This window comes from Podarcis gaigeae (genome assembly GCF_964106915.1).
Source record: "Podarcis gaigeae genome assembly, chromosome: 1".
Classification (NCBI taxonomy): domain Eukaryota; kingdom Metazoa; phylum Chordata; class Lepidosauria; order Squamata; family Lacertidae; genus Podarcis; species Podarcis gaigeae.
Genome location: NC_139678.1, coordinates 61314084 through 61331146, shown reverse-complemented (window position 1 = coordinate 61331146; position 17063 = coordinate 61314084). Strand labels below are relative to the sequence as shown.

Genomic DNA, 17063 nt, shown 5'->3' with positions numbered 1-17063 from the left:
AGTAGAAAGGCATAACTCTGCTTTCCTCAGTACAGAGTTAAGAGCCGCCGAGAGAGCAGCAACCAGGCACCACTCTCTGCCATCTCTCATTTTCTATTTTTAACAATTCCAAGCTTTCAATAAGAAGCCCTTTACCATTTTTTTGTTGGCCATCACATTAAATATATGCGATGATAAGTGTCTTTGCTAGCTCTTTTATAGTGTATTAAATAAAAAGGGGAAATGACAAAAACTTTAATAGCTATGTCTAGGTGCTAGGAATAAATTTGTTTTTTTCCACTTCTAGTATCTACAAAGGGAAGTGATTGTCTCTCTGAGTCATGGTACAGCTGATTGTTTGAAGCTTGGCATCCTTTTTAAAATTGTTGCTTTTGCAGACATCTGATGGCAACGCAGCACCATCTGTCCCACCCCCTGAAAGGATTTGGATTTGTAATCATTGCACCTTCCAATAATGCTCCACAAGCAAGGCAGAAACATGCTAACAAGATGAATAATCTCTGCAAGTTGCATGGGTGCCTACACTGTATGCTCTGGAGAGAGAAACAGGTAGTTCTTCCACTGAGTCATGGATGGCTAATTAATCCTGCAGGGATTTCAAAAGCAGATTCTGAAACACTGGGAGGAAAAAAACACACACCCCTCGATAGCTAAATCTACAGGAGGACTTTGAGAGCACACACAGGAAAGGAAGAGCCACTGACTTTGCAGAAGCGCATATGCGGTATTTTCATATTTCATTACTCATAGTTGCGGTACCAAGTCACATTGCCACCTTCCCCTATGCAGCGAGTACTCAAACAGACAACCACCTGGATTAAACATGGCCATAGCTTACTGATTACAGGTGTAGGTGAATTTTTGGCTCAGGAATTGGGTGTACAGTGGTACCATCCATTTGACTCCTGAAATCGTTCAAAAAACAAGGCACAGCTTCCGATCAGCTACAGGAGTTTCAAGCGGAAGCCGTGTTGGACATTTGGCTTCCGAAATACGTTTTAAAAATGGAACACTTAGTTCTGGGTTTTCTGGGAGCCAAAACATATGAGAACCAAGGCATGACTGTATATCCATTTCAGTCTCCTGCCGGAGGGCTGAAACCACTTCAGTGTTGTGCCAAGGATTATGACTGGAAGCTATATGGCCTGTCTGCCCCACACTTCTGGACAGAGACTTTCACCAAGATTCCTCTAACAGGGTATCCTGATTACGCCGCTGGTTTAGGACAGGATGATGCAGGCTATGATTCTGCCCAATGCCTTAACTGCCAAAAGTTGTGGCGATTTGCTATGGGACAGGCAAAAACCTCCAGACCAGCCAGTTTGTCTACAGACAATTTCCTTCTCGGCTCCGAATACGGCAACCATTACCAACCATAGTAAGGTCAGGACACACAAAGAAAGAAAACTGGATAAATGGAGTAAATCTAGGGAATAAAGAGAGGTTAAAGCAGCAACCTGAAAGGAAAATTATGATCAGAATGCATAATACAGGATAGACCTAAAAAGTAACAAACAATTAATAAAGGGAGGGTGGGTGGGAAGGTTTGCTCTTCAGCTGATTGTGATCCAGAGGGCAGGTGCAGCCAACTTTTCTGCATTGTGAGCTGACCGGACACAGCCCACAGCCAATGGCCAGCCAGCAGGCAAGGGACTGCCTATCTGGCATAGCCTCTTATTGATCAATTTTAAGCTGGATTTTGGCAGGGTATCCCCGCTCCTTGATTCTCCCAGCCAGTGAATTAATTCTCCTAAGTGCCGACAAGACACATGGGTCGTAGTTGCTAAGGATGGTGGACAGAGGTGAGGTCTGCAACCACTGCCCACCTGAGAAGGGGTGAGTGGCCATTTTTGCAAACTAGCAGAGTACCTGTCTCCAAAGAAAAAGGTAAAACTGAGGGGAAATGATGCTCATCTTCTTCTAGAAGCACTTTCTAAACCCAAGGTCTGTGAATATTCCAAAAAAGCTTTCAAGAAATACACTAGAGTTTTGTCAACATGCAGCACTGTGACTAATGAAGCATTCATTAGTATAAGAGACCACTTTCTCATTTGAGTTAGATCACTTGTATGATTTCCTCCATTTTTTGGAGGGGAAATAGCTCAGTATAATTGGAGCCAATCTGAATTGAGTATAGAGGAGTCTGTCTACCCACTACTTTCAAATATTGTTCTAATGTCCTTCAATCTGTTCTTTTTGCTCAGTGAGAGCCCCTTGTTCGGCTTTGGTTTTTTTAAATTTTTACAAGAGGACCCAATTTCAGTGCTTTTCTCTGAAAAGCTTTTCAGAGACCCTTTGCCCTTGAAATTGATGATGCCTTTGCTCCAAAGGGGCAGGTGTGCTTGTAGTTTCTTCTCTAGCTACCAGAAGCATCCGTGCTTATGAAATATCCTTTGTATTGATGTACGTATGTTGATTTCTTCCATCTAGTGCTTTCTTTCCCATTGTCCCTTGAGCTACTTTGTAATAATACTGTGTTCTGTGGTTTTACATTCACCTGGAATGAGGCTCCCAGAGCATAATGGTGTCATCCACAGGTGGGATTCTGCTTTAGTTCTTGAGAACAAACTGTTTTGTGGCTTCATTTCCCGCAATTGCAGCAAACCATTCCTTTTGCTTTGCAGAATTTTACTATATGTCTTATTCCCAAACTTGAAAAACATCTGTCTAGCTTCTTCATAGTTTCCTTTCAACACATTTACCTACAATTTTATGTGTTTGGGGAAAATTGAATTTAGCCAGCCAGGAGAGGTATCTAAAGACGGTCAGAGGATTACTTTCCAGGGGTTACACATGCTTTAGTGACTAAGTAATAGTTCCCAAATTGGCTTCTTCTATTGACTAAAACTTAATCTCCAGATTTGCCTCTATAAGGACTACTCCATCTCTCTTTACTGCTGTTCTCTGTCTCACATGGACCAGTCAGATCTGAGATAAGTGCTGGCTTTTATATTTTCAAAAGAACAGAGAAACAGCCATTCTTCTTCCTTTGCATAATAGTCCTTGATGCAACCTAATTCTAATCTGCTAGGTGCAAAACACATTTCAGGCTGCATCAAGGACAACTGAGCAAAGAAAGAAGAAATGCTTTTCCACAATTCTTTTGAAAATAAAAAAGCCAGACTCTAACCCAGGCATAGGCAAACTTGGACCTCCACATGTTTTGGGGCTACAATTCCCGTCATCCCTGAACACTGGTCCTGTTAGCTAGGTATGATGGGAGTTGTAGTCCCAAAACATCTGGAGGGCCGAGTTTGCCTATGCCTGCTCTAACCTGACTGAATCTGAGTACACTTCCAGCATTCTAGCCCAAGTCTCTTGCACACTTCAGACATCTAGGCTTCCCTGTCATGACTGGTTCTTTCATTTTTCTTCAGCCACAACACTCACATTATTTTGCTAGGTATACACTCTGTGTAACATTGTAGATGACCATAATAAAGGTATTATCCCACTATGGCTCTTACTTAGATCATTTATTTCTGAAAAAGTTAAAGCACAACCATCACCTACCTTGTAGTTAGGATCACCATAGAATGCCTTGATTTAGATTATCTCTCCCAGTTTCATCAAACATAGTTTATGACTTACATCGCCAACATAGCACCTGTGGACACTGTGACACCCACAAACATTGCTGCTGGACCCTGTCAAGGCCCTCTGCTTTTTTAAATAATAGATTACATTTTCATTTTTGGTTTTTGCTTGAGGGAGTTAGGGCATTTCACATCTTGATTTTGAGAATCACCAGTTTTTCTTTTGCAAAATGGGGTTTTTTTAGGGGGGTTGGGAAAACCCCCCCAATAAAGTTTTTTAGCTTTGGGGGGATTTTTAAAGCATTTTTAAAGCCCGATTCCCGGATGTGTCTGGGGAAACCCAGACGTTTGGCGTGTATTAAGTGTATTAAGGGGGGGGGACAATGCACACCATCTTGAGTTCTTTGTAGAAAAGGTGGCATATCAGTGCAATAAATAAATAGTAAATAAGTGCTGTCACCATCTTCCAGCTTCTTTGGAGTCACCTATCTTTATAGCAGGTGTGGGTAACCTTTGGCCCTCCAGATGCTCCTGAATCACAACTCCCATCATCCCTCTGCCAGGGCTGATGGGAGTTGCAGTTCAACAGAATCCTGAGGGGCAAAAAGTTCCTCACATCCGCTTTATCATATTTAGGTCACTGTTTCCATTTTCTTCTGAACAACACTAGGCAATCCTGCGTTCAGCTGCTGGCTCACTGCCTTTATTTGCCAAATACATTATTCATTGCAAATTACTTTTTCCAATTCTCTCTGTAATCAGCATGACACATATAAAGGAAAGGAAATTTATTAAACAGCAGCTGCAGGTCTGAGGGAAGGCTGTGTCAGGATGAAGAAAAATGGAGCCTTGGGTCCTCTCCCTAGCAGTTCCTCATACAGTCAGTGCAGGGAATCTAACAGGTAGCACACACAGCAATCCCAGGGGTGAAAACAGAGTTATGGATGTTAGTCATAAATTTCTGTTATTGCTGAAGGCAAGAGATATTTCACAAGAGTCATCTTTGTGGGGATTATGCAAGATGACTTGTGGGCTGGATGTGACCCCAGTAAAGCCGCATTCCTAACAAGAACAAATTTTTACAGCTCTGGTGAAATGAAGCTGGAGCCTGGCTATTAATCATATTCTCATCTCCAGTCACTCTCAGCAGTCAGGTATGCTGCTGATTCTCTAGAGAAGATGCCTTTCACCGAGGTAAAGATCCCCACGCAAAACCACCTCTTTCATAATGACTTTGTTTTGACAACACACAGAACTCTCCAGAGACCTGTTGCTCTCACCCTTCGCCCAGCCAATTTCCCAGTGTTCTTTGGAACATACATGCCAAAATATATCACAAATCTGCAAAGGTTTCAAGCGGCATTTACCACAGAATGAGGCAACTGACTCTACTACTGTGCTGAGTGATCAAGAACTTGGCCCTGCACGGCCCCTTGAATAGCAATGAGCAAATTATGAATGTTATGTATGCTTCTCATGCACGACGGGCTGGTGGAAACTAATGAAAATATTTTTTCAGCACAATCTGTCATAGGACTGGCAAATATTCCCCAAGACCTTTTCTCAAGCATCCCAGGCACCTGTGTAAAGCACCCCCTCACGCTCCTGCCATTCAGCATCCTAGTTGATGACCAGAAGCAAGATCTGGAACTGAACCTCTGCATAAAATGAGGGATTACTGTATCGTTTGTTTGTTCTTTGTTTGTTCAATATTATATTATGAATTGTTCTCTAAAATTATGTTCATACACCAAAATGTGTTTTTTTTTTTGAGAATTTGGTAGCTTTTTAAAAACAGTAAATTAATGAATGAAGAGGTGGAATTGAGATTATGAGAGTTCCAGAGAAATGTGGTGAAATAATACTTGATAAAGCAAATGTAGGTCATGGGGGAGTTGTGTGGCCATGCGGGATATAGAAATTTGGAGCTTGTTTATCTCATTGATTTTAGCCCCAGATTATTGACTGTGTGCTTTTGTTACTTATCGTGGATATTGTAATAATGTTAATCAGCAAAAAAGACAGGCCCCACAAAGGTTATACTCACTAAACAAACAGCTCAGCAACATGATTCATCCAACAGAGAAAATCCAAGGTCAGGGATGAAGGTTGTTCATGTTATGAATGGAACTTAAATGCATCTGACAATTGTTTCCTTAAAACATTGGCTCTGATACCTAGAATTTCAGACAAGCACCAGTGATCTGTCTTTTTTAAAAAGCGTTTACTTGTTCTGCTCATATTTTAAACAATCCTTTATCGTCTTTCAGATACACTCAGGTTTGCAAGACAGTATTGGATAAAAGCAATAATATTTTAAGTGGACACACACACACACACACACACACACACACACACACACACACACACATTTTGTTCGCTATGCAGTCTTTTTCTATTACTGCTAAGGTGACCTCCCTCTTCAAAAAATGTGGCTACCCCACCTAATGGGAAAAAGCTGGCTGCAGAGCTGGTTCTGGGGAGAGAAAATAGCACAAGTGCCCGTAAGTGATTGGGAATGATGATTTAGGATCCAAACAATGGATGTGAAACCCCATTCCTTGTAAATCTGCCGTATCTTCACATTGGGACGAAGCCCATTCACATATGGTGCTTTCCCTATAACTCAAAGCATAAATACTTGTTTGAGTTTATTACTAGAGTTTATTGGTTAGTTATCTGATTTCATAGGCTTTCCCCATGATGGGTAGCAGGTACCTGATGTAAGCTTTCAGTTGCTGAGTTTGCACCCCCAAACATGTGATTAGCAATGTGGGTTGAGAGAGTGGATAATTCACCTGCAGTTGAGACCTACCCCGCGATCCTTGATAAGAGTGGTGTTTGTTGGTGGGTTATTGATGAGCCAGGGACACGGGTGGCGCTGTGGCCTAAACCACAGAGCCTAGGGCTTGCCGATCAGAAGGTCGGCGGTTCGAATCCCCGCGACGGGGTGAGCTCCTGTTGTTCAGTCCCTGCTTCTGCCAACCTAGCAGTTCGAAAGTACATCAAAGTGCAAGTAGATAAATAGGTACCGCTCCGGTGGGAAGGTAAACGGTGTTTCCGTGCGCTGCTCTGGTTCGCCAGAAGCAGCTTTGTCATGCTGGCCAAATAACCCGGAAGCTGTCTGTGGACAAAACGCCGGCTCCCTCAGCCAGTAAAGCGAGATGAGCGCCACAACCCCAGAGTTGTCCGTGACTGGACTTAACAGTCAGGGGTCGCTTTACCTTTACTTTATTGATGTGCTATAACCCTGTGGATTCACTGACATAAGGATTTGCTTCACCTGACACAACAACTCTACTCTCTTGTTCAGTGTTTCTTGTTCACGCAAGTGCTCCCTTTGTACTTGGTGAGTGGCCACAGGAGGACCATTTGAGTGGATGCAGTCAATTGATTCAGGTACTAGATAGTGCTGTTGTAGAACTGAGAACTCAGATGAGAACCAGCATGTTGAATAAAGAAACATTCCTTCTTGGAAATGTACTGGGTGGAATGTAGTTAATCTCTGAACCAGAAGACAGCGTGTTTATATTCTGCTACAATAGAACTTACAGTCACTCGACCCAACAAGAACTCAATTAAGTAACTGCAGTTCTGTATCTACAGCATACTCCAGTGTTTACCAGGTGATAGAGTATATGGTGGAAGGTTTAAAACCGGACAAGCCCTAGTCTAATACAGAGTGTACCTTTAGTTATTATCTGCAAATAAACCTTAGTAATGAGGTTTTTAGATCTATTGGTTGAGCGCTGATAATAAATTCTCTGCAGAATTGACTTCAACCTATTAAGCAAGCTGGCTCCTGCCATCGTAGTTGTTAATTTGACAGGACTGTGTCACATTAAGTAGAACAAACATGTTTTCACCCACTCACCCATCCAGAACAGACATGGCTGTTACTCTAACAACTGGATATTGATTGGAATCATTCACCCTTCCTGACCCAGGGCTGGTCTATGAAAGCAGAATCAAGGATGATTAAGAAATGGGCATGTGTTTTCTGCACATGTGCGCAGAGTGGATGTTGTCCATCAATCTCCAGCCATTTGACTACCTGTCATGTTAATACTTTGAGCACTGAATCTGTCACTCACTTCCCAAAGGGGCAGGGAAGCCTCATTTATCCTGAATTATTTATTTATTGCAAATATCTATGTACCCATCTGGCCAGACAATGCTTGTGAAGGTTCGCTGCCCTACAGATCCAATAAACAGCTTACAATCGGCAGCTGTAATAAAATTTCAGTGTGATTGCTAGCATGGTCCCAACAGGAAGCTCTAATCAACCTATTAGAATGTATGAGAGATGCATTTCTCAAGTTAATCTGAGAGGGGTGGGTGGAAACCAGCTGGTAGTGGGAATACATTTGTACAAGAAAGAGAAAATATATTCCCCTCCTTTTTTTAAAAAAAAGTGAAAATAAAGGCTGTTGTTTGAAAATTTTGGATTCTGCACTGATGGAAATATTCATGTTGGAGTGGAAACAATCTCATAAAATATGAAAAAAGAAAGAAAATCCTATTCCACCGAAATAATACTTGTTTTCTTTTCGCTGAACCCAGACTGTCATTTCTATCATATACACTATTACAGAATTTGACACACCATATACTAAGGGGTACATTACACATCATTCTACAGAAAACCCAGCTTTGTTGCTGAAAACATGTTCAGCCAGGTATCCCAGTCAATTCTGACTTTCTGACTGCCATACAAGCATGAAAAAGCCCAAAGTATGATCTGAAGGCACATGAAACTACTACTTTGCTAAAGCTAAGCTGATCTAATCCTGGTCAGTGCCTGGATAAGTGAAGCACATTTGGGAAGCACATGGATGTTGCCTTGGATTCAAAAAAAAGATGAAAGAAAGGCAGGATACAAATGTAGGAAGTATTTGTATGTGTTATTGTTGTCTCTCCTGGAAGACTTGGGAAAAGCCCTTGCAAAGTACAATGCTCTTACATCATGTACATGTGCCTAGGAGAGGAATATTTAGAACTGTTTTGTTTACTTGCTTTTTTCTACCGCTTATCTCACCCCCTTATACTGATATTAAAACAAATCTGGGTTTTGCAGTTGACTGGGTCTTTTGCCTATTTCACATGCCTAGTTGGTTGGTTCTGGACACAGGCAAAGAAGGAATTCATAGATTATGTCATTGCTGGTGGTGACCAGAACCGCTTGCTGAGAATATCATTGCTTCATGTGATTTTATAAAAATAATCAAGTAATGGGTTTCTTCCTCATATAGACTTATGTGTTTTTAAAGAAGAAGCAGTGCTCCAGCCAGCTCCATCTCACAGGAATGGATGGAATAGCCTTTATGACAATGGGAATTCTAAGAGCTTGATTTACCGTATTTTAAGTCAACCTGACGTGCTATATTTGTCCATATCTATATCTATATCTATATCTATATCTATATCTATATCTATATCTATATCTATATCTATATCTATATCTATATCTATATCTATATCTATCTATATCTATATCTATATCTATATCTATATCTATATCTATATCTATATCATGAAATGAAATAAAGCCTCTTTAGCTGCATGCTGCCTATGGAGAAATAAAATAAAATAGAAAGAGGCCAACTCCAATTGGAGAATAATTTCAAATAAAATTTTACCTACGTTTCCAGGCCAGTCCTAGCCCTAGGCAGTGAGGCATTGGAGAAGAGACCAATGTGTCATGGGCCCTGCCTAGGAGCGGTGCCAGATTTACGTATAAGCTAAACAAGCTATAGCTTAGGGCCCCACTCTCTTGTGGCCCCCCAAAAAAATTTAAAGGGTAAAAAAACTGGATGTACATTTCCAAATGTAAGATAAAAAACAAATAAAACAAAACCTACATACAGCAACAGTGTTTTGTGTAGGCTCCTATGATGTAAGAAATGGGCCCTGCCTGCTCCCTAAAATATCACTGGTTTGCTCATTTCTATATATAGGGTGCCTACATTCTGCATGGACTGGTTGCATGGCAACATGTGCAAATGGCTTTCGATGCCTATAGCGTGTTCTCACTAGCAGAGAGCACGTGTTGCGGTTGGGGGAACAGGCCACCGTCCTGTGACTAGGCAAATTTGGTGGAACCCAAACTCTTAAGGGTTAATTGGGTTGCTGGGGATTTTTGAGTGTTGCCAATTCGGAGGAGGGGTTAGAGGATATAAATATAGGAGCTGGACGATGGGACGTCCTCTTGGCCGTTTTGGATCGGATCAAGGAGCAGCTGCGCTTGAGACGGTTGTATCGTTCATTATCCCCCCCCCCCATCTCTGGTTCCTTTCCTCAATTCTTTAATTTTATCTTGCCTGATTCTTCTTGGTTTCTTTCTTTACTATCTTCCCGCTTGATTTTTGATTCCCCTCTTTAGCAAATACCCTCTTGAGGGAAGTCAGGGCTGGGGTGGTGACCCCCCCCCCTACACCGGGGGGAGGCTTCGTCTTCCCTGTTCCAAGGCCTTTTTTAGGAGGCAGTGGCCTCCGCAGTGTGAGGACTCGGCCGATCTCCTCTCCGCTTTTGCGGCGGTTTCCCCCCCAACCCTTGCGTTAAGGCCGCTCCGCGGCTGCGGTGCGCGGCCGGGGGGGGGTTTTCCCCTCCTGTTCCCCCCACCCCCCCACCTTGCGTTAAGTCCGCGGCCTCCATAGCTCCGGACCGCGGACGCGCTCCATATCCCTCCTGCTCCCCCACACCTCCTTCGTGTCCGCCGCGGCTTCGTTCGAGGCGTAGGCCTCGGCAGCGGCAGAGCGCGGCCAGACTCCATTCCCCTCCCGTCTCCCCTCACCCCCCCCCGCGGCCTAGGGCCGCGGCCTTTGCAGCAGCGGAGCGCGGCTGGGGCCCCTCTCCCGCCTCCCCCCCTCCCCCGGAACACCGCAACCGGCGTACCTGGTATTCCCGGTTCGCGGAGGTCTCTTCGGCGGGGCGCGATCCTCTGGCTCCGGCCTTATCGCGCTTGCCGCGGGCGCCCGACGCGGCGCAACTGGGGGGACAAAGAGGTTCCTTTTTTGCCGGTGGCGCGCTCGACCCCTGCTCGGCCCTGCTGAGCGTTTTTGTGCAGCGGAGGCGCAGCTTTACGGTGGTAGTGTGTGCCAGGCCTGTCCGGGCCTGCTAGGCCTCGGCGCGACCTGTTACAGGAAGTCTGCCTGCATGTGGAGCTGCTGGATTGCGAATTGACCAGCCGGCCCTCTAGTGGCTGTTGAGGGCAATTGCAGCTGATCGGCTCGTGAGCTCCCCCAGTGGCCCAGCCGGTATTGCAGCCTCCCCAGTTGAGTGGTTAGGCCTACTAGCGCCACCTGCTGCTTGTCCTGGGCAGTGCACCTTCTTTTATTGCTGTCAAGGACAGTTTCAATTATACGGCTGTGCTTTTATTGATTTATTCCTTGGGCTTAGGATTGTTTAGGTACTTCTGGGCGGTTAGGTGATTGGCCGGCTATTGCCAATTTTTCACCTCAGTGTTATAGTATTTCACTAGTTTTATTTCTTTATAGGGAATTTATTTGGTTTTTGACTTGTCTCCATTAAGCAGGTATGGCTCCAAAGAAGGACTCAGCCCGCCCTGGCACGTCTTCTACTGCAAAACGGCCGATTAGAGGCCCATCTCAGGCGCTTCGCTCACCTCCTTCAAGTCAGCCAGTGGGTCGGGTGCAGTCCCTGGTGGCCAGCATGGCTGGCGATCCTGCAGCCTTGTCACGCTTTGCGGCTCAAATGGACGGTTTTCTGCAACAATGTACCAGTCAGCCTTCCACGTCTGCAGGGCCGCCTCGCCCGGTGGGGGCGTCGTCACCAAGTGTGTCATCTTCTAGCGAGGATGGGAGAGAAGAATTATCGGCTGGAGGAGGGGTTAACGACTCCCAGTTAACCCAGCCCCATTACTTACCTGCAGATCACGGGCGGGGGCGGAGGTCGCGCTTTTCCTCCCGGAGAGCTTCTGGAGGAAGGGCCCCTTCGCTGCCTTCCTCCCGCCGGGGGAGGAACGTGAGGCCTTCGGAGGAGGCCCCGTCTGCCTCGGGTCGCTCACGTGTTGTTTCCTCTTCGCCAGCCCCAGGTCCTTCTCGGCCGAACGGTGATTCTGAGTCTTCTGCTGAGGACAGCTTACCAGTTCCGGCCAGAAAATCTTCAGGCGGGAAGCGTCACCGTAGGAGATCTTCTCGGAGGCGTGCAAAACGTAGGAAGGATGACTCTTCTACTTCTTATACCGGTACGTCATCTTCTAGTTCCGATGAGGAGGCCGGTAAGTCCCTGGAGCTGTATTGGGGTTTTGGGGAGACGGCTTCTGGGCTCCCTAGGTGGGCTTGGGAGCGTAGGTCCAATTCGCATCGGGCCAGATATGGCGCCGTTCAAGAGTGTAGGGATGGTGTATTGATACCTGATGTTAAGGTTTCTACCAATTCTGCTAGGGATGTCATTCCTGGTTCGCACTTGCCATCGAAGTTAAGGTCTAGAATACTGAATGGTCGTTTCGTGGATATGTTTAAGTTGGCTCCTCCTTCGGAGGATCAGGAGAAGGGTAGCTCTGCCAAAAAGCGCCATGGTGCTTCCACTGCGGACAGAACTTTCGAGCTTTGGCTTGATTGCTTCCAGGTTTTTGCTGGAGTGGTCGTGGCAGCTTACCCCCGGAGATCTCTTCATTTATTGGTTTATCAGTCTATTGTTCGTGCGGCTTTCACCAGTGCTGGAGAGAAAGCTGCGATAAAATATGATGCGAACTTTAGGCGCCGTGCGGCCAGGATCCCATCGGCCCGATGGGATCGCAAAGACCTTGACGTGTGGACCACCTACGTGGCTCCATTCATTGAGAAAAAGTTGCCGGAGCAACAGAAGGTTAGGTTGGGGGCTCCGAGAACCGGGCGTCGCTTATATTGTTGGGATTTCAACAAGGGCTCCTGTCAGCGTCCGGGGTGCAAATTTGCACACATATGCGAGAGATGCAATGGATTACATCCCGTTTCCTCTTGTTTTGCGGGCCGGCGGCCCTTTCGTGGGGGAAAAGGGGGTTCTCAGCAGGCCCCCAAGCCCACAACGCCCTCCGCAGCCTCAGGACCGGGAAAATAACACGTTGATTTCTTTAGCCTATACTCCTGTCCGCCTGCAGACATTGCAGTTCTGGTTGCAGTCTTATCCCAATAGGGACGCGGCATGTTATTTGAATGACGGTTTTTCCCTAGGTTTTCGGATTCCGGTGGCAGTGACTCCCGTAGCACGGAATCCTGCTAACCAAAAATCAGTTCGTGAGCTACCTCAGGTGGCTCGTAAGAAGATAGAAAAGGAAATGGCCATGCAGCGTATGGCTGGTCCTTTTGACACCCCCCCTTTTCATAACTTGCATGTATCCCCTTTGGGTATCGTGCCTAAGAAAGCGCTGGGTGAATTTCGTTTAATTCATAATTTGTCACATCCTGTGGGCACGTCAGTCAATGATGCGATCCCTTCGGAGCTCTGCTCCGTGAAATACGCATCTCTTGATCAAGCGATCAAGATGATTCGGAAATTTGGTCACGGGGCCTTTTTGGCAAAATGCGACATCGAGTCGGCGTTTCGCCTGTTGCCAATTCACCCGGAAGATTTTTGGTTGTTAGGTTTTCAGTTTGAGGGCAAGTATTATTTTGATAAAGCTATGCCTATGGGCTGTTCGATTGCTTGTGCTGCCTTCGAATCTTTTAGTACCTTTTTGGAGTGGGCACTCAAGGAAAAAACTGGTTTGGGCGGAGTCACTCATTATTTAGATGATTTTTTATTGGCCTCTGCGTGTGATACGGGGGAGTGCTCGATACTCCTCCAAGCTTTCGCCGACCTCACCCAGGAATTGGGGGTTCCTCTGGCCGCTGATAAGACTGAGGGCCCTTCGACTCGTCTTACTTACTTGGGTATCCTTTTGGATACTGTCTCTCAAACTTCCAGCTTGCCAAGAGACAAGCTGGTAGCTTTGAGGAAGGTGATAGAAGAATTACTCCCATTGAGAAAGGTGTCCCTTAGGCAACTACAATCGCTTTTGGGACACTTGAATTTCGCATGTAGAGTAGTGGCGCCAGGGCGCCCCTTCTGTTCTCGTTTGGCTAGGCTCACGGCAGGGTTGACGGCCCCTCATCATCGAGTGCGTCTTTCTAAGGAGGTAAAAATCGACCTGTCCATTTGGTTGGAATTCCTGGCAGACTTCAATGGGGTGTCGTTATGGCAGGATACTTTGAATCTGCATAACGACTTCCAGGTGCAGTCGGATGCTGCTGGGTCGCTAGGCTTTGGGTTATACTGGAAGGGTCGTTGGTGTGCGAAACGTTGGCCGGCGGAATGGTTGGGAAGAGAGATTACGCGGGACCTAACTTTTCTCGAGTTCTTTCCCATTGCAGTGGCAGTGCATTTGTGGGTCGAAGAGTTCAGGAACCGCCGTATCTGCTTCTGGACTGATAACCAGGCAGTGGTGTCAGTGCTGGCCAAGCTGTCGTCACGTTCCCCCAGGGTGTCGGCCCTTTTGCGAGTTTTTGTCTTACATTGTTTACGTTATAATATAGTTTTTTCGGCTCGTTTTATCCCTGGGGTGTCTAACGAAATTGCTGATGCTCTGTCCCGTTTTCAGATGGAGCGGTTCAGACTCCTGGTTCCAGAAGCTCGGATACGTCCGGAATATTTCCCGGATCATCTTTGGAACCTTGGCAGCAATTAGTTTTACAGGGAGTAGCGGCATCGGTCTCCCCTTCTACCCTAAGATCATACACAAAAGTTTGGGATGATTTTGTAGCATTTCGGCGGCAGTTTGCCGGCGATGTAAGGGGGCTCCCGCCCACATCGTCGCAGGTGCTACAATACTTAGCACATTTATTTCAATTAGGCAGGGCAGCCAGGACAATTAGGGTGCAAGCTGCCGCTATAGCATTTTTCTGCAAGGTATTCTTTGATAAGGACCCTTGTTCGAAGTTCATCGTACGCAAAGCTTTAGAAGGATGGAGTAGACTCTGTCCTTCCCGGCCAGCTAATAGGCAACCCATAACCTTTGACTTGCTGTGCAGAATGCGCAAAAAGCTGCGGGTGGTGTGCTGGTCCGGGTATGAGGCTCGCTTGTTCTCAGCGGCATTCTCGATCGCCTTTTTCGGTGCCCTAAGAGTGGGTGAAATAGTGGTAGAAAATCATAGAACTGATAGTCCTCGGGGTCTTTTGATACGGGATGTACAGTTGTCTCCTGTTGAACTTCGAATCACGATTAGAAGTTCTAAGACCGATCAGAGGGGCAAGGGCGCCCTCATTCGCCTCCCGGCCACGGGTGAAACGGGCCCTTGCCCTGTAAAAGACGTCAGGAGGTACCTTGCCTTGCGCACCCAGGGAGAGGGGCCTTTGCTTAGGCATGAGGACGGGTTGCCCCTTTCTAGACAACAATTTACAAAGGTGATGCGAAAGGCGATTTTGGCAAGTGGTGGTGTAGCATCTGACTTTGCTCCCCACTCATTCAGGATTGGGGCTGCCACGACGGCAGCGCATTGGGGTTTGTCAGCAGCCAGAATAAAGAATTTGGGCCGTTGGAAATCGGATGTGTTCAAGGTTTATGTTCGTTAGCATGGTTGTTTACATTATCTTGTCTATTCATCTCAGGTTCCGCGGATGTCCGCATATGGATGGTGGGACACAGCATCATCCATTGGGCTTGTGTTGCAGCTCGGCAGTCGGGATTGGGTCCAGGTCTCGGCCTCCCTCGGCATGTTCAACTATCCTGGCTGTCCAGAAGGGGAATGCATTGGTCGGAGCTGCTGCCTATGATTCGGAGGCAGTTACAGCTAGAAGGACCCCCATCGGCCATTGTGTTGCAGTTGGGTGAGAACGACCTGGTTTGTTCGGACTGTTTTTCCCTGCGTGCTGCAATTTTGGCGGACTTGGAAGAGTTGCAGGCATTGGTGCCAACGGCTAAAATATTTTGGTCGAGGTGGCTGCAACGGCGTGCTTGGAGGGGCAGTCATTGCCCAGCCGCCACTGAGAGAGTCAGAAGGCGTACTAACTCCGCAGTGTCGCTAAGGATCCTGGAGATGGGCGGAGATGTGATTTTTCATCCTGAGATTTCCTCTCAGAAGCCATCCTTTTTTCGAGTTGATGGTGTGCACCTTTCTGCTTCGGGTAATGAGGCATGGATAGGTGCGGTGGTGTCCAAGCTGAGGTCTTGGCTGGGTCTGTGAGTGGTTTGGCGGTGAGCTGAGGGCTCCATGGCGGTTAGGCATTGGTTAATTGGTTCTTGGAGGGGTAAGTGCCTATCCCTCCAAATGATGCGGAAAGGGAATTCCGTTAAAGGAATCCAGGGGCTTGCCATTCTTTCGTCCTGTCCGTGGAGCCGGGCTTGGGCCGTGCAAGCCCCACCGGAACATGAGGGTGAGAAGTGTTGGATTGATTCCCAGCCTCATTTCTCTCCCAATACTTGTTTCCCACGCTGGCTTCCGGGGGGGTCCGGAAGTGCCAGCTCTGTCCTTTGGGGGCAAGGACAGATAGTCGAACCAATGCCTAAGCAACCACTCACAATTTTTGTATTTGAATAAAGTTGTGGCCAAAATTATGCCAAAAACCTTAAACAAAAAATGAAGTGTGAAGTGTGAATTTTTTGGGGTGGCACTGTGGGACTCAACACGCAAAGCGTGTTCTCACTAGCAGAGAGCACGTGTTGCGGTTGGGGGAACAGGCCACCGTCCTGTGACTAGGCAAATTTGGTGGAACCCAAACTCTTAAGGGTTAATTGGGTTGCTGGGGATTTTTGAGTGTTGCCAATTCGGAGGAGGGGTTAGAGGATATAAATATAGGAGCTGGACGATGGGACGTCCTCTTGGCCGTTTTGGATCGGATCACCCGCCCCCCCTCCCTTTTATAGGGTGGTTCATGGTTTTCATTGACCTTGCTATGCCTGTCATGGGGTCGTTCGCCTTTGAGCGGGGGCCTGGTAGGAATTTTGCCATTGGCTGATTGGCTGTGCCATTTGGTTTTTGCCTACTACGTAGCAAATCGTCACAACTTGTAAGGTTGGCGGTTAGGCATTGGTTAATTGGTTCTTGGAGGGGTAAGTGCCTATCCCTCCAAATGATGCGGAAAGGGAATTCCGTTAAAGGAATCCAGGGGCTTGCCATTCTTTCGTCCTGTCCGTGGAGCCGGGCTTGGGCCGTGCAAGCCCCACCGGAACATGAGGGTGAGAAGTGTTGGATTGATTCCCAGCCTCATTTCTCTCCCAATACTTGTTTCCCACGCTGGCTTCCGGGGGGGTCCGGAAGTGCCAGCTCTGTCCTTTGGGGGCAAGGACAGATAGTCGAACCAATGCCTAAGCAACCACTCACAATTTTTGTATTTGAATAAAGTTGTGGCCAAAATTATGCCAAAAACCTTAAACAAAAAATGAAGTGTGAAGTGTGAATTTTTTGGGGTGGCACTGTGGGACTCAACACGCAATAGGTCCATAGAGCATATATTCAACACAAAAAACAGTGACAATTTGTTGTTGACAAATAAAGGGCCTCATTATTTTCAATAGCTTAGGGCCTCATCAAACCTAAATCTGGCTCTGCC

General features: G+C 46.5%; 1 protein-coding gene and 1 long non-coding RNA gene across 3 annotated transcripts in view; both read left to right on the top strand.

The window, feature by feature from the left end:
- Positions 1-17063, top strand: part of LOC310851363 — a 690313-nt gene that overhangs the window by 544702 nt on the left and 128548 nt on the right. The window lies entirely within an intron of this gene.
- On the top strand, positions 9638-16357 carry LOC310851498 (uncharacterized protein). Of its 2 annotated transcripts, XM_083753992.1 has the most exons (3): positions 9648-9788; positions 11071-11742; positions 15123-16357. In XM_083753992.1, exons 2-3 carry the CDS (start codon positions 11073-11075, stop codon positions 15695-15697), a joined length of 1245 nt encoding a protein of 414 aa, XP_083610118.1. In that variant the 5' UTR covers positions 9648-9788; positions 11071-11072; the 3' UTR covers positions 15698-16357. The 2 variants fall into 2 exon arrangements, with proteins under 2 accessions (XP_083610117.1, XP_083610118.1); XM_083753991.1 differs by having other exon boundaries at positions 9638-9788; positions 11071-16357.

Bases quoted from the DNA above. Each gene is read 5' to 3' on its own strand.
- LOC310851498 (XM_083753991.1), top strand. From the start codon at position 12,241: ATGATGCGAACTTTAGGCGCCGTGCGGCCAGGATCCCATCGGCCCGAT.